This window comes from Colias croceus, chromosome 24 (genome assembly GCF_905220415.1).
Source record: "Colias croceus chromosome 24, ilColCroc2.1".
Lineage (NCBI taxonomy): Eukaryota > Metazoa > Arthropoda > Insecta > Lepidoptera > Pieridae > Colias > Colias croceus.
Genome location: NC_059560.1, coordinates 4,060,462 through 4,074,430, shown reverse-complemented (window position 1 = coordinate 4,074,430; position 13,969 = coordinate 4,060,462). Strand labels below are relative to the sequence as shown.

Below are 13,969 nucleotides of genomic sequence, written 5' to 3'. Positions count from 1 at the left end.
TGGATCTCGGTCTTCAGTCAACAAATTAGCAGTTAAAGCATGGCCATGTCTTAAAATTTATTTGACATTTCATTGTTTTAATTTTTTTTTCATTTTATTTATTTTATTTACTCATGTTTAAATTATTAATAATACTGATGCTAGTTTTAACTAGCCACTAAATAACTCACTATTAATCGGTTAATTTGTAACTTCAGGGAATTCCTAAATTGTGCTCAACTATCTTATCTATATCTACTAATATTGTCATTGTGAAATTCTATATTATTTTTCCTTCTATTCATGTCACATGGTTCTTCTATTTTACATCGTTATTACATAGACATGATCAACATTTTTCATTCATACTTGAAAAAAAGAGGATTTAAAAAAGAGCGTGTGTGCCGAGCATACGTGTCAGAAGTGAAACTTCCTTGCCAAGATTCAATGATACCAAAATCTATCACGTGACGGTATTGCCATGACGCGATCTTGAAATTTTACTCTCAATGCGCATAAAGAAGTTTCACTTCAAAACGTTTTATAAAATAACACACATGCAATCTAAATTCTTTCATTATTTCAAATAATACTGATAAAGTGAAGTCCCGTGTCCCCGTAGTGGGGTAAGGGGCAGATGCATTATGCATACATCTGTTTCACTGATCGATTTTCTTTAGGGACAAGTAGGTGATCAGCCTTCTGTGACCTACCAGACCGAGACATTTTTTTTTCTTAGTCTCCACCGGGAATCGAACCCAGGACCCCTCGGTTCTACGCTCACGCGTCAACCACTGTACCAAGGAGGCGGTCAATAATACTGATAAGCTTAAGATTAAATGGATAAGACTATTAACAAGACGCGAATATACTAATTTTGAATAGATTATCGTAATAACAAATTTTGTATTGCTTTTTTTTTTTTTTTTAATCATATATTTCTGGGCTTTTGAACAAATGTTCATGGCAGCCCCATTGCAACAAACACTTACAAACTAGACACATAACAATTAACATTTCTAACTAAAACAATGAGAACTCCTAGGAGCTAGCGCTATAAGTTGCAAGAAAATCTCCCACCATGCCATACACCAACCCTGCCTCCTCCGAGGAAGGGTTGGATAAAAAACCACAGAAAATTCCCATATTGGCCCGTGAAGCATCCAACTTTTGCAAGACTTCCACCCGCTTCGTCTCGTTCCGGACACACTCCACAAGCACATGATGCACGTCCTCGGTCTTTCCACAAATTAAACACAAAGGGGACTCTATTTTGCCCATCATGTGTGCAAAAGCTCCTAATGGCATGTGACCGGAACGCAACCTATGTGCCAACACAACAATATTGCGCGGTATATTACCAACAAACCAAGGTGAACGATGAGGCTGACTTTGAATAATTTTGTACCAAATACCCTTTGTTTTTGAGCGGAGATCAAAGTACTCGCGCCACTGCTCCAAACATAAAAATTTAAATTTAGGTAAAAGTTCAGAGTGATTCGGAAGAATATAAATCTCCGAACCGTCACTGATTGCTGCTTTTGCCAAACGATCAGCCTCCTCATTCCCTGCTAAGCCAATATGGGAAGGTATCCACTGTAGTTTTACATTTATACTATTCTCAATTGCCTTAATAAACTTGCTTATGATAACGTATGCAATAGGATAGCCTCTAAAAGTCCCATTCAAACAATGTAATAAATGTTGTATACCGCTTTTGCTATCACTTAGTATTACAACACTATCTTGTGCCTTATAATTATATAAAATATTGGATAAAGCAGCTGATATAGCAAACAACTCAAGAGTCATAATACAAACAGGCGACGAATTTTTATAACAATCTTCCACTTTAGAAGTAACATCGATATAAGCACAACCAGAGGGAAGCCCGGTGCCCTTTGATCCATCCGTAAATATTTTAAAACAATGACTATACTTAATATCAATTTCACGAACAACTTCATTTTTTAAAACCAGCAAATTATAATTTTTTTTTTGAATCCCGTATACAATCCAAGTAATCACATATATATTCTTTAATATTTACACCAGGGACCCAATTTTTAAACCGAAACAATTCTAAAGTGGGAGAGGTAAAAAGCCTCTCATCTTTAATTTCTATGTAAGTTGACGCCAACAGTGGCTGCTTTTTTCTAGACCAATAATTATTCGTACAAAGAGCACCGAGCTTGTCCAAAAGAATAGTAGCGGGATTATTACAAAAAGATTTGGCTTTAAGACAATATTTGTAAGCTAAATATTTTCGACGTATAGCTAGCGGAGGTATACAAATTTCACTCTCCATTACGTGCACTGGCGTGGATTTAATAAAGCCACCAATTATTCTTAACGCTTGATTTTGTATTTTATCAAGTTTAGAAACATGACATTGTGCACTGTTGTCGTATAAAAAGCTGCCAAAATCAATTCTACTCCTAATGATACTTATATATAGCCTTCTTAAGTGCTTAGGATGAGCTCCCCATCCGCTACCAGCTAAGACTTTCAAAATATTGATGAATTTTTGAGTTTTTCCGCAGACTTCATTTATGTGCCTACCCCAACGTAAAGAGCGATCCAACCAAACACCCAAATATCTAATATTTTCATTATATTTTAAATCTAAATTATTGATTTTAAGAGTTATATTATGTTGTCTTCGTCCCCTGCTAAATAGACAAAAATTAGTTTTATCTACCGATACCTGTAAACCTATATCATAAAGTAAAGATACTAAAGTATTTAATGCATTTTGAATATCCTGAACGCTATTATTAATAACGGGATTACTCGAATATATTACAAAATCGTCAGCGTACTGACCTATTCCTACACTAATGGTTTTACTAATCTCAGCAGTAACCAAATTAAAAAGAAGAGGAGATATTGGATCGCCTTGGCACAAACCGTTAGACGCCCACCTAACCAAAATATTACTTCTACTACTACTATTACTATCATCATTACAGGAATTAGAATTATTAATTATAAGATGTCTCTCAATTAAAAACTCCCAAAAATAATTGCACATTTTATAACCCACATTCAAAAGGTCTAATTTTTTAACTACGGCTTCAGTAAGAACATTGTTATACGCCCCTTCTACATCAATGAAACAAGCCAACGTCGGTATATTTTTAGTAAGGCCAATCTGAATTGACGAGACAAGGCAAGCTACTGAGTCTAGACAAGAACGTGATTTTCTAAACCCTGTTGTATGAACAGACAAAATACCATTTCTTTCCACATACCATTCTAATCTTTTACCAATCATATTATGAAATATCTTACATATACACGATATTAAGGAAATAGGCCTCAATTTGACTTCACTACTTAAATTTGAATTTAACTTAGGTATAGGTACAATTTTTATATCCCTCCATTGTTTAGGAATATAGCCAGTATCGAATATATCGTTAAAAATTTTAAGCAAATGGCGTTTACCTATTTTCGGGAGATTAAATATCATAGAATAAGTAATACTATCATTTCCTGGACATGTGTCTTTCTTTTTGAGGCACACCTCTAACTCTTCTAAACTGAAAGATGAATCAAGTAAATTATTTACCGATGATAATTCTGGCTTACGTGCTTTGACAAAATCAGGAGCTAATTTACATAATAATTCTTGTAAATCACGAGTCGGAGCCCTAAATCGGGAATTCCGACTACCTTTGACCCATTTAATTTTATGCCACATATCTGATAACGTAGTACTTTCGTTAATAGAATCGCAAAATTTCTGCCAATCAATAGACCTAGCTTTTCTTAATTCAGATTTAAATAATTCATTTTTACTTTCCAATATTGTAAGATTATGTGGAGTCGGATTTCGTCGAAATATGCCTAGAGCTAATCTACGTTGGGCAACTAAATGAGACAGAGATGGGTTCCAGTATGACTTAGGCTTGAATTTATTCTCTGGGTCAATGCTTACTTTTACAAATGGAATATGTTTGTCAGCAGCTTCATTGATCATTTCAACAAATCTATCGTAAGCAGCTTGAATACTTTCAAATTCTATACTATATTCTAGTAACGAGAGTTCAAGAGTCCTAGAAAAATCTGCCCAATTAGCTTTTTTTAAATTTCTCTTTTTGACAAAGTGGCTAACATCCTCAAAATTTACAGAAACTTTAATTATCATGTGGTCACTACCGAGATTTTCATTCATTACACCCCATGTAAAATTTGCAATAACGTCAGACGTAACAAATGTAATATCCGGAGAAGTCTCTTGTACAAGGTTATTAACCAATTTAACTCTAGTTGCGGTTCCTGTATTCATAGCAATAAAGTCATTATCTAGTGAAGCGTCTAACACCTGAGTACCCCTAACATCACTTTTAGAAGACCAATTTGTATGATGCGCGTTAAAGTCTCCGGCTATTATGGTTTTATATCTATACAAAGAAAAAAGTTCATCCCAATCTGATTGAGTTGTTCTAACTGATGACGGACAATAAATGGAAACTATATTTTTAATAAATTTACAATTTAGTACTTTTACGGCTACTGCTTCTATTCCAGGATTATTAATGTTAACATGATTTACTTCAGTTATGATTGATTTGTGAATTAAAATTGCTACCCCCCCGTATGAATCAATTCTATCCTTTCTATGCATATTATAATTAGTCATATTTATATTTATTTCCTCATTCAACCAAGTCTCGCTTAAGATGGCTATATGTATCTTATTCTGTATTAACAAACATTCTAACTCTAGCAATTTTGGTTTGATGCTTTGCGAATTCCACTGGACTATGTTAATGAAGCGCTGCTTAACAGGAACGCTATCCATGACCGAAAATAGATAGAAGATTAGAGAAGAATTCTCCCCTTCTAAATAAATCCGCTACCAATGGGTAGCACTCCTCAAACATTACGCTTAACACGTCCGTGAATTTCTCGCTCAGCATTTTTCTTGATAAAATAATGTCTCTTAATCTATTAAGTAACCTAATAAAACTAAAGTTATGCTTCTCTCTGGGTTCAGAATCTTCTCCATTACACTCACTTATTTCCTGATCTACAGTTACCTCTCTATCATCACGGTTTTTCTTGGGTTTATTTTTCACTTTTTTTCTAACTTCTTGTCCCTCTTTCACTGAAATGTTCTCCGACTCCTTATTTAAAAATTGATCGTTTGTGTATCCCTTATCTATATGTTTTTTATTCTGGTTTAATACCGCTCCACTGTAAGTTCCAACATTCCTATCGACACCCATATCATTCGGTATAATTATACTTGTATTCTCCACTATTGTATTCTGACTTCCTAAAGATTCTGTTTTCATCTTCTCTGTATACAACATCAATGCTTTTTTATATGAACAGTTCTCCGCGCTCATTATACATCTTAACTCTTTTTCTTTTTTAAATTCCGGACATTTACTTCTTTCAATCGCCATATGTGGACCGCCACAATTTACACATTTGAAAAATCTTGTGTCACAATTCTCGTGGTTAAGACCACACTTAGGGCACACACTTTTTTTATGTGGACAGAATTTTTTCAAATGACTAAAGCGCCAGCAATTCGCACACTGCGAGACTGGGAATGTATACGGTTCCACTATAAAACGACAACCGTATGCAGAAACATAAGGCGGTATAGCGGTACTCTTAAAACAAATGCGAATAGTTTCACTGTCAACCCATATCCCTTCACTATTTTGACGACGTAAACGCCGCAAAGAGGCTATCTCACTCTCACATACAAAAATCTTTTGTAACTCTTCTATACTTGTGTCTAAATCTATTTGCCTCACTATGCCATAACAAAATTTCAGCTCATCAGTTCTATAACATCTCCAATCTCTTTTAATTAACTCTTCGCATTGTATTAAGAAGTCAGCATTCTCTTTATCTCCAAAAGCAATCGATACTTTATAATTACTTTTAAATTTAATTCTTACAATATTCTTAATGTTCAAGTCCCTTAACAATTTTGCGAAAGCGATTTGTTTAGGAAGTTGATCTTTTGACGTCAAAGTAACCTCATATATTATATCCGAACTTTGAGAATGAATCGAACTATTGTTCGTTGCCTGATTGTCGTTTACTGCATTTCTTTTCGACTGCTTCTTAATTAACCGCTTCGATTTTCTATTTACCTCAATAAAATCATCATTGTCTAAATCACTATAATCTCTCACCCGTTTACGATGTATTGATTCATCAGAAGACATAACCGCAGACCTAGGGTGTAAACCAAATAGTTCACCACCCGATTCTTCGTTAAAAACACCGCCGCATGGATCGATCGCACACGCATTGTCAGACATTTTAAACGAGTAACGACGTTAAGCGCCTGCGCGTAAACAACACGTACAGCTCACACGGCTGGCGCCGAGCGACTGTATTGTTTGTATTGCTTGCAGGTGAAGATATGACCTTACGGCTTACGCATTACGAAGGTAAGAAAAAACTACGTCTTTGTATATATACAAGTATGTATCTTGTTTCGAAAATTTCCATAGTTACCTATTAATTAATGTAAGTTTTAAAATATTTCATATACTTAAGTGTTCATGGTTGAAACGATTTGAAGATGGTTTCCATCTTAGGTTTCCATTTTTTTCTATATTTTAGTGTACCTATTACAGGGAGTGAATTAAATGAAAGATGTATTAGTTTTATAAAAACACAATAATTGTATAATACACTCGCATTAATGCAAATCTATAATTTTATCATTCAACACTAAAAGAAAGAACATAGAGAATGAATTGCATTATATTTGGTAAAATAAGACATTTATGTAACAAAATTTTAATACTTTGGACTAAAATGCCGCTGTATGTTTTCTCTATTAACGAGGTCTCATGTTTATTACTCCATAATCTTAATATATATAAATCTCGTGTCACAATGTTTGTCCTCAATGGACTCCTAAACCACTTAACCGATTATAATAAAATTCGCACACCATGTTGTGCAGTTCGATCCAACTTGAGAGATAGGATAGTTTAAATCTCAAATCGTTTTAGAGAAAGCGGGCGAAGCCGCGGGCGGTAAGCTAGTATTATAATAATTTAAAGCCTTTTACACTGCGGTATAATGTTCCGAGATCGCGATTATCTCAGAGAGTAATATAATTGAACACACATTCGCTAGCATTACACGATAATAAGCAGAATCTATTGTAAATATTGATCAATTAACAAGAACCGTGATAATATTTCATTATCGCATTATTACGCGTAATTTGTTTTAATTTTTAAACTTGTTTGTGAATGACTAGTTGTGCCGCGCGGTTTCACCCGCGTGGCCCCGCTCCTGTTGGTCTTAGCGTGATAATAATATATTACTCGTGGATAATGTAGCTTTCGAATGGTGAAAGAATTTTTAAAATCGGTCCAGTTGTTTATGAGCCTATTCATTACAATCAAACAAACAAAGTTTTCCTTTTATATTAGTGTAGATTTGGTAGTTTTTATAACAGGTTTTGTGTATGTTTGTAGACTTTTTTATTTGATCTCACTTGTACGATATATTATCTCATACCGATTTGGTTTGCGAAGTTTAATGGTAAGTGCTTGTATATGCGTAAGCGCACATATACAAATTGTTTTTTATATAGTGACCGATATTTAAACAAAACTTTATTAGTTGTATCTAGATGTGATAGATATTTTACCTTTTTAACTGTCTACAAAGAACAAAGACTACTGGAAGAACATTAACGAGCATAGAGTAGTTATGTGAAACGAATCCAGTAAATCTATACTAATATTATAAAGCTGAAGAGTTTGTTTGAACGCGCTAATCTCAAGAACGGTCCTGAAAATTTATTTCGGTGAAAAATTATTTCGGTGTTGGATAGCCCCATATATCGAGGAAGGCTATAGGCTATATAGACCAACAGAAGCAGAGCCACGCGGGTGAAACCGCGGAGCGCAACTAGTATTATATAACACTGTAGCTCAATTAATTAATCATTTTCATACCTTTAAATAGTAACCTTTAAATAGTCGTATTTTAGAAAATATTTCCTAAGTAAAGATGCACGTAATACGAATATAAAAATATATTCAACCGCACACTTGAAGTAATTGCTATACTTCAAATCTCGTTCAACTGCAACTTAAATAAAAAAAACTTTGCAAAGAGCTTTCTTTTATTTCTAAAACTCCAAACTTTACCTCGCGTTATATCGTTACCATAATTGGAGTTTCTAAAACTCAAATAGACATACAAATAACAGATGAGCTATAAAACAACCATTACATTTACTTTATAAATGAGTTCAATTGCTTTTTTAAACAGTGCATTGAAGACGTTATACATTTTATGTATTTAAAATGTTTTCAAGATAAGACTCGTAATACTCAACTGTTTTCTAGGAGCTGTTGACAATTTATCTAATCGAATCTATCTAAATTTATCGAATATAACTTACTAGCTTTTCACCCGCGGCTTCGCCCGCGCAAAGAAAAACCCACATAGTAGCCGTTCCCGTGGGATTTCCGGGATAAAATCTATCGTATGTCCCGGGGTAGAAAGTAGCCTATGTCCTTTCTCGGGTATTAAAATATCTCTATACCAAATTTCATGCAAATTGGTTCAGTAGTTAAGGCGTGATTGAGTAACAGACAGACAGAGTTACTTTCGCATTTATAATATTAGTATGGATTAGATTGATCAATAGGTATTTCCAAGTGTAATGAATTTGTCGGGAAGGAAAGAAAAATATATAATCCACCTATAACCAAACAAAAAGGAAAGTCTGATAATAATAAAATGCAGAAAATAATACCAACATTACCTACGGGATATCTAGTGCTAATATTATTATCTACTATTCAGTATTTGCATAATAAAGTCACCGATTACTAAATATTTACTACATAACTACAGCTTCTGCTCTTAGTAGTTGATGAAGCACCATATCACATACATTAATTTAATAGCTCTTTTATGACTGATAAATAATGGACCTCATAATATTACCAATAAAATAACTGTAAAAACCGATTTGTACTTAACGTATCATAAAAATAGTATATATATAAATCTGACACAGTTAGATAAAAACTTCCTGTAACAGTTTTACGTACATAGTAACTACTTGATATAATCTGTGGTTTTACGTTTATGACATATTAAGACCAACACCGCCAATTATTTTTAATATTGGTCCGCTCCAATTATTAATATTGGTCTTAGCAGGATGACATATACCTAGCCTATCGGCTATAAGCCTTCCTCGATACATAGACTATCTAACACTGAAATTAAAATTCCAATGGTTGCTGATATTATCGCATTCAAGCAAACAAACTGTTTTATAATATGAGTATAACTTATAAACCAAAGACCATTCTAAAACCGTTTCTATAGATAAACCAAAGACCGTTCTAAAACTGAAGACAAGATATGGTTACTCAAAATTTTATCGTTATCGTTCTGGTTAAACCCAACCTTGAGAATATATACGCAATTCCTCATATACACAACGATTACCGTCTGTGCATCAAACAGCTAAATTTAAACCACATCAGATTTGCTTACGTTCCCCGATATTAACCGATAGAGCATAAGACAGTTGAGAAAGCCGAATCGACATGTTTATATTGCATGTACAAATATTTAACGATTTCTGTTGTATTGTATTGTGTATGTTATCTTATTTGGATAATGTGTCTCGAAAATTAAGATTTTACAGGTAAGGAATGCTCTATTAAAAACCAATACTTTCGTTTAAAAGTTCTTGAGACTAGATTACTACAGGTAGTAGTAGTAATAAATAAAACATATTTTGTACTATTGTCTCTTACGGATAGGATGATAGGATGCATTTTACTTGTAAAAAACGCACTTAAATCCTAAAGTTGGAGTTCTCCCTTCTACCAATATTGTATATCGAGCATAAATCTGCAATATCTGTTAAATCACATTAAAAATATATTATCATATCTCAAGTGCGTAAACTATGTACATTACCCATTACGTAATATATTTCAACATCAAATTCAAATGATTATCTATGACTTCATTTTTTAATCTGTGGCGTCATCCTTGTGACGTCTGCCGTCAGCTGTTAACGCAAAATTAATGTCACTTAAAAGAGCAGCTGTCCGCTTGGCTTCACTGACGTAATGTAGAAACAGATAGGTACAATCTTAGATTACAAAATAAAGTACAGATGGAGCATGACAACCGCCCGTCGCCCTTGTCAAAGAAAATACGAAATCAAAAACAAATACGTCGCTGCACCAGTGCTATAGCGCATAAAGTGTCATGCAATACGTCAAAAAGGGTTTGCAATTTTAGTAAAAAAATGCCGTCTTGTGATAATAAAACGCTGTAAAATTTGTTCCCGAAAACAAAAAAAAAGATAAAACATCGTTTCACAGGTTTTCTGTAGATTATTTGGCTGATTTATTTCTTTTAATACGAATAATAATTTTACAGATATGAAGGAATACAAAACTTCAACGTATGTTGCCAGTATTTTGAAAATGAATTTGCCATTTTTATTGATAAAACGGTAAAATGGTTAAAAGATCTTCAGGGTAATGCTGTTGGATTTTTCGATCGTGAATGTGATTATTTGTATAGTGCACTAAAAGTTCATGATAATTATTAGATTATTTTAATAAGCATAATACATTATTTTGTTACTTTTATAAAGCTTAAAAACGTCATAGTCGTTTTCGCTAGCGATTTAATTTATGTGAACTCCATGATGGATATGATGAAAATAAAATGTCCCGTATTCTCGACTAAAAACTACCGCTATTCGTATTCATATATTATGAAAAATAAAAAATAATATAATTATTATAGTTAATATTGAAACTTTTTTTATGTAATTTATTTAATAAAAATTGAATACAATTATTTTGTCCATATATAACTTTAGTAGGCAGGTACTTTATGTAATAAAAGAATTTAAATAAAAATTAAAACTTGACTTCTCATTTATGTATATAGCCTACGTCACTACCGCCACTAACATAATAATTCAGATCATTGCAATGAAACCTCACAACTCAAAATCGGTCCAACGGTTTATACTGCAGGGCATATATCAAAGAAATATTATACATACATCCATAAACTCGAAAAACATAACCCTCTTTTTTCCGTAGTCGGGGAAAAATTTGGGAAATTTTTCAATATTTGGCAACATTACACGCACACAGAAGCACCGTGTACGTACAGTGCAGCGGCGAAATGACAGCACACATAGCTTTATTGAAAACTAGCTTTCCGCCCGCGGCTTCGCCCGCGTTTTCAAAGAAAAACCCGCATAGTTCCCGTTCCCGTGGGATTTCAGGGATAAAACCTAGCCTATGTTACTCGTGGATAATGTAGCTTTCGAATGGTGAAAGAATTTTTCAAATCTGCCAAGTAGTTTCGGAGCCTATTCAATTCATACAAACAAACAAACAAAAAATCAAACCTTTCCTCTTTATAATATTTGTATAGATGACGATAAATTATTCGGCTTAGTTCGGCAACGCTCCATCTGTCTTTTATTTTGTAATCTAAGGGTACAATGTTTTGATAAAAAACCTAATTGGTTGTTAAATATTAATTGAATTTAAATTACGTAATTTGTGTGTTTAAATTAATAAAAAATAACACAAGTGATAACTGCGTTAAAAACAACCGACTTCAAACTTGCACTTACAACATTTACAAATACATACAGACAAATATGCTCATAAAATAAAAACTACTGGGCCTATCCGAATAAAAATTTTATGGGACCAATTCGACACCATCCCGCATCGAACAAAAAAAGAATCACGTAAATCGGTTTAGAAACCTCGGAGTAATCGGTGTACATACATAAAAAAAACATACCGGCCGAATTGATAACCTCCTCCTTTTTTTGAAGTCGGTTAAAAACATTAATTATTATTTGAAAATAAATAAAAGTTCACTTGCCATTCATATTAATTATAAATTTTTGTTTAGTTTAAAATGTTGCTTGTACGTCATCATTTTAATAATCCAATACGACATTTCAGTCATAATCATAAAATTTAAACAATAAACGTTTATTAAAATTTGTGTTAATCCCTCTTTAGTTTCTCAACGATTTCATGGAAACAGCTTCATTGTAACAAAACATCAATGGAAATCTACTCATGATAGTAGATAATGTAAAAATAAGAATAATGAAGTAGCTCTACCTTTTCATAACAAGAAGATGAGACCCCTTTTAGAATATTACAAAGAAAAATTCTACGAACTTTTAATGTAACTTTTAAGACGATATCTCATTTTGAGTTCAAGTTTAACATGGAGTTATTTATTTATATACCTATTATTTATATATAATGTTATCTTACTGTGTTTATAGATAACATTTTCCCAATTGGATAGTGGTTTATTACCTACATTTATAATATTATTGGGTAGGTAGGTATTAGAAGGTAGGTAGGTATTAGAAAACATTTTAAAAACATTGCTTTTCAACACATTAAAAACAAAGCTAATTGCGTGAATTGAAACTTTATTTTGATCATGATGTTAAAGAATTTAATATAAACACTTGAGTATATTTTTACATAACTATATTTTTAACCTTTCAAATATCTGACTTCCGAAAAAGTTGTAAAAATAATCCACTTAGAAGTTAGAACAAATTACCAAGGAATTAATCTTTGTTAAACAGTCTATTAGATACTTTGTAAACGGATGTGGTAATGTAAATATTTATGTGTAATAAATGGATGGTAATATAATTAAATTTTACTTGTTGGTAACATCAGCAAAATTGACAAAAAATAAGTAAGTATTCAGTTAATAATAGGCTCTCTAATCGGATAGCTCAAACCACTGGACGGATTTGGCAGAAATTTGGCAGGCAAGTTAAGAGCTAGCGCGCTAGAGCAACTTTTGTCTCCGCAACTATTTTGTCTCTCCCATCAACTCTATGGGCTAGTAAGAAAGTGCGCGCACGTAGCGACGCAACTTCCTATAGAGTTGATGGGAGAGACAAAATAGTTGCGGAGACAAAAGTTGCTCTTGCGCGCTAGCTCGACGTAGGCGTCCGCTAATAAATGATTTTGATAAATCAACCCCCAAGGGGATAAAATATCGGACGAAATGTTGTACCATAAAAATGTATCTTTTCCATGCAGGCGAAGCTGCAGGCAGCAAGTGGTTAAAAATGATAAAAACGAATAGCTTTTGAGATAAATAGTAACAAACAAATACATTTTCTCTATGATTTTAAATAATAATTTTGTAGCAACCAAAAATATTATTCGATAAAAAATTGTTTTGTTATAAAAATACCTATACCAAAAAGAAACATACTAATACCTATATGATTCGTATGAATATTATATTAGATTATTGACATTCCTCTGATAAATTATTTTTATCAATTGATAATATTAATTGAAAGGCTTCTGTAAATTAATAATAAGATAGGAACAGCGAGATAAAGCACGAACGAATTTGTATATGATATTAAAACAATCAACAAATTAAAAAAGAAAATAATAAAGAAGTGGTAGAAAAATATTTATAAATGAGAAAGAAGTATAATGAACGAAGAGCTCAAAAAATAGGCTTAATAGATAAATATTTTATGCAGTTTATTTCAATTATTATATACCAGCTTTCCGCCCGCGACTTCGCCCGTGTATTCAGAGAAAAACCCGCATAGTTCCCGTTCTCATGGGATTTTCGGGATAAAACCTATTCTATGTGTTAATGTTATAGAGGTAAATATAAAATATGTGTGCTAAATTTAATTGTAATCGGTTCAGTAGTATTTGCGTGAAAGAGTAACAAACGCACACATACACATCCTCACAAACTTGCGCATTTATAATATTAGTAGGATATTAGTAGGATTGTAAATCCACATCAGCTTCAATTAAACATGTAAGTACATACTACATACCTACTTAAATTAAAACATACGTAAAGTTAAATTTCAGAATAACCTTTTCATAATATTTCAAAGGCTGTAAGGTAATTTGAAAATTCAAATATGTTCAACGAC

At 32.8% G+C, this 13,969-nt stretch overlaps 2 protein-coding genes across 2 annotated transcripts in view; one reads left to right on the top strand and one right to left on the bottom strand.

The window, feature by feature from the left end:
- The window catches only part of LOC123702751 (5-hydroxytryptamine receptor 1-like), a 112,065-nt gene that overhangs the window by 64,221 nt on the left and 33,875 nt on the right, over positions 1-13,969 (top strand). Inside the window, exon 3 of the mRNA XM_045650536.1 lies at positions 6,372-6,407. The gene's annotated coding sequence lies outside the window, so the exon portion shown is untranslated. The remainder of the gene's footprint in view (positions 1-6,371; positions 6,408-13,969) is intronic.
- On the bottom strand, positions 4,782-6,275 carry LOC123702629. The gene has a single exon (XM_045650389.1). It carries the CDS (start codon positions 6,273-6,275, stop codon positions 4,782-4,784), a length of 1,494 nt encoding a protein of 497 aa, XP_045506345.1.

Bases quoted from the DNA above. Each gene is read 5' to 3' on its own strand.
- LOC123702629 (XM_045650389.1), bottom strand. From the start codon at position 6,275: ATGTCTGACAATGCGTGTGCGATCGATCCATGCGGCGGTGTTTTTAAC.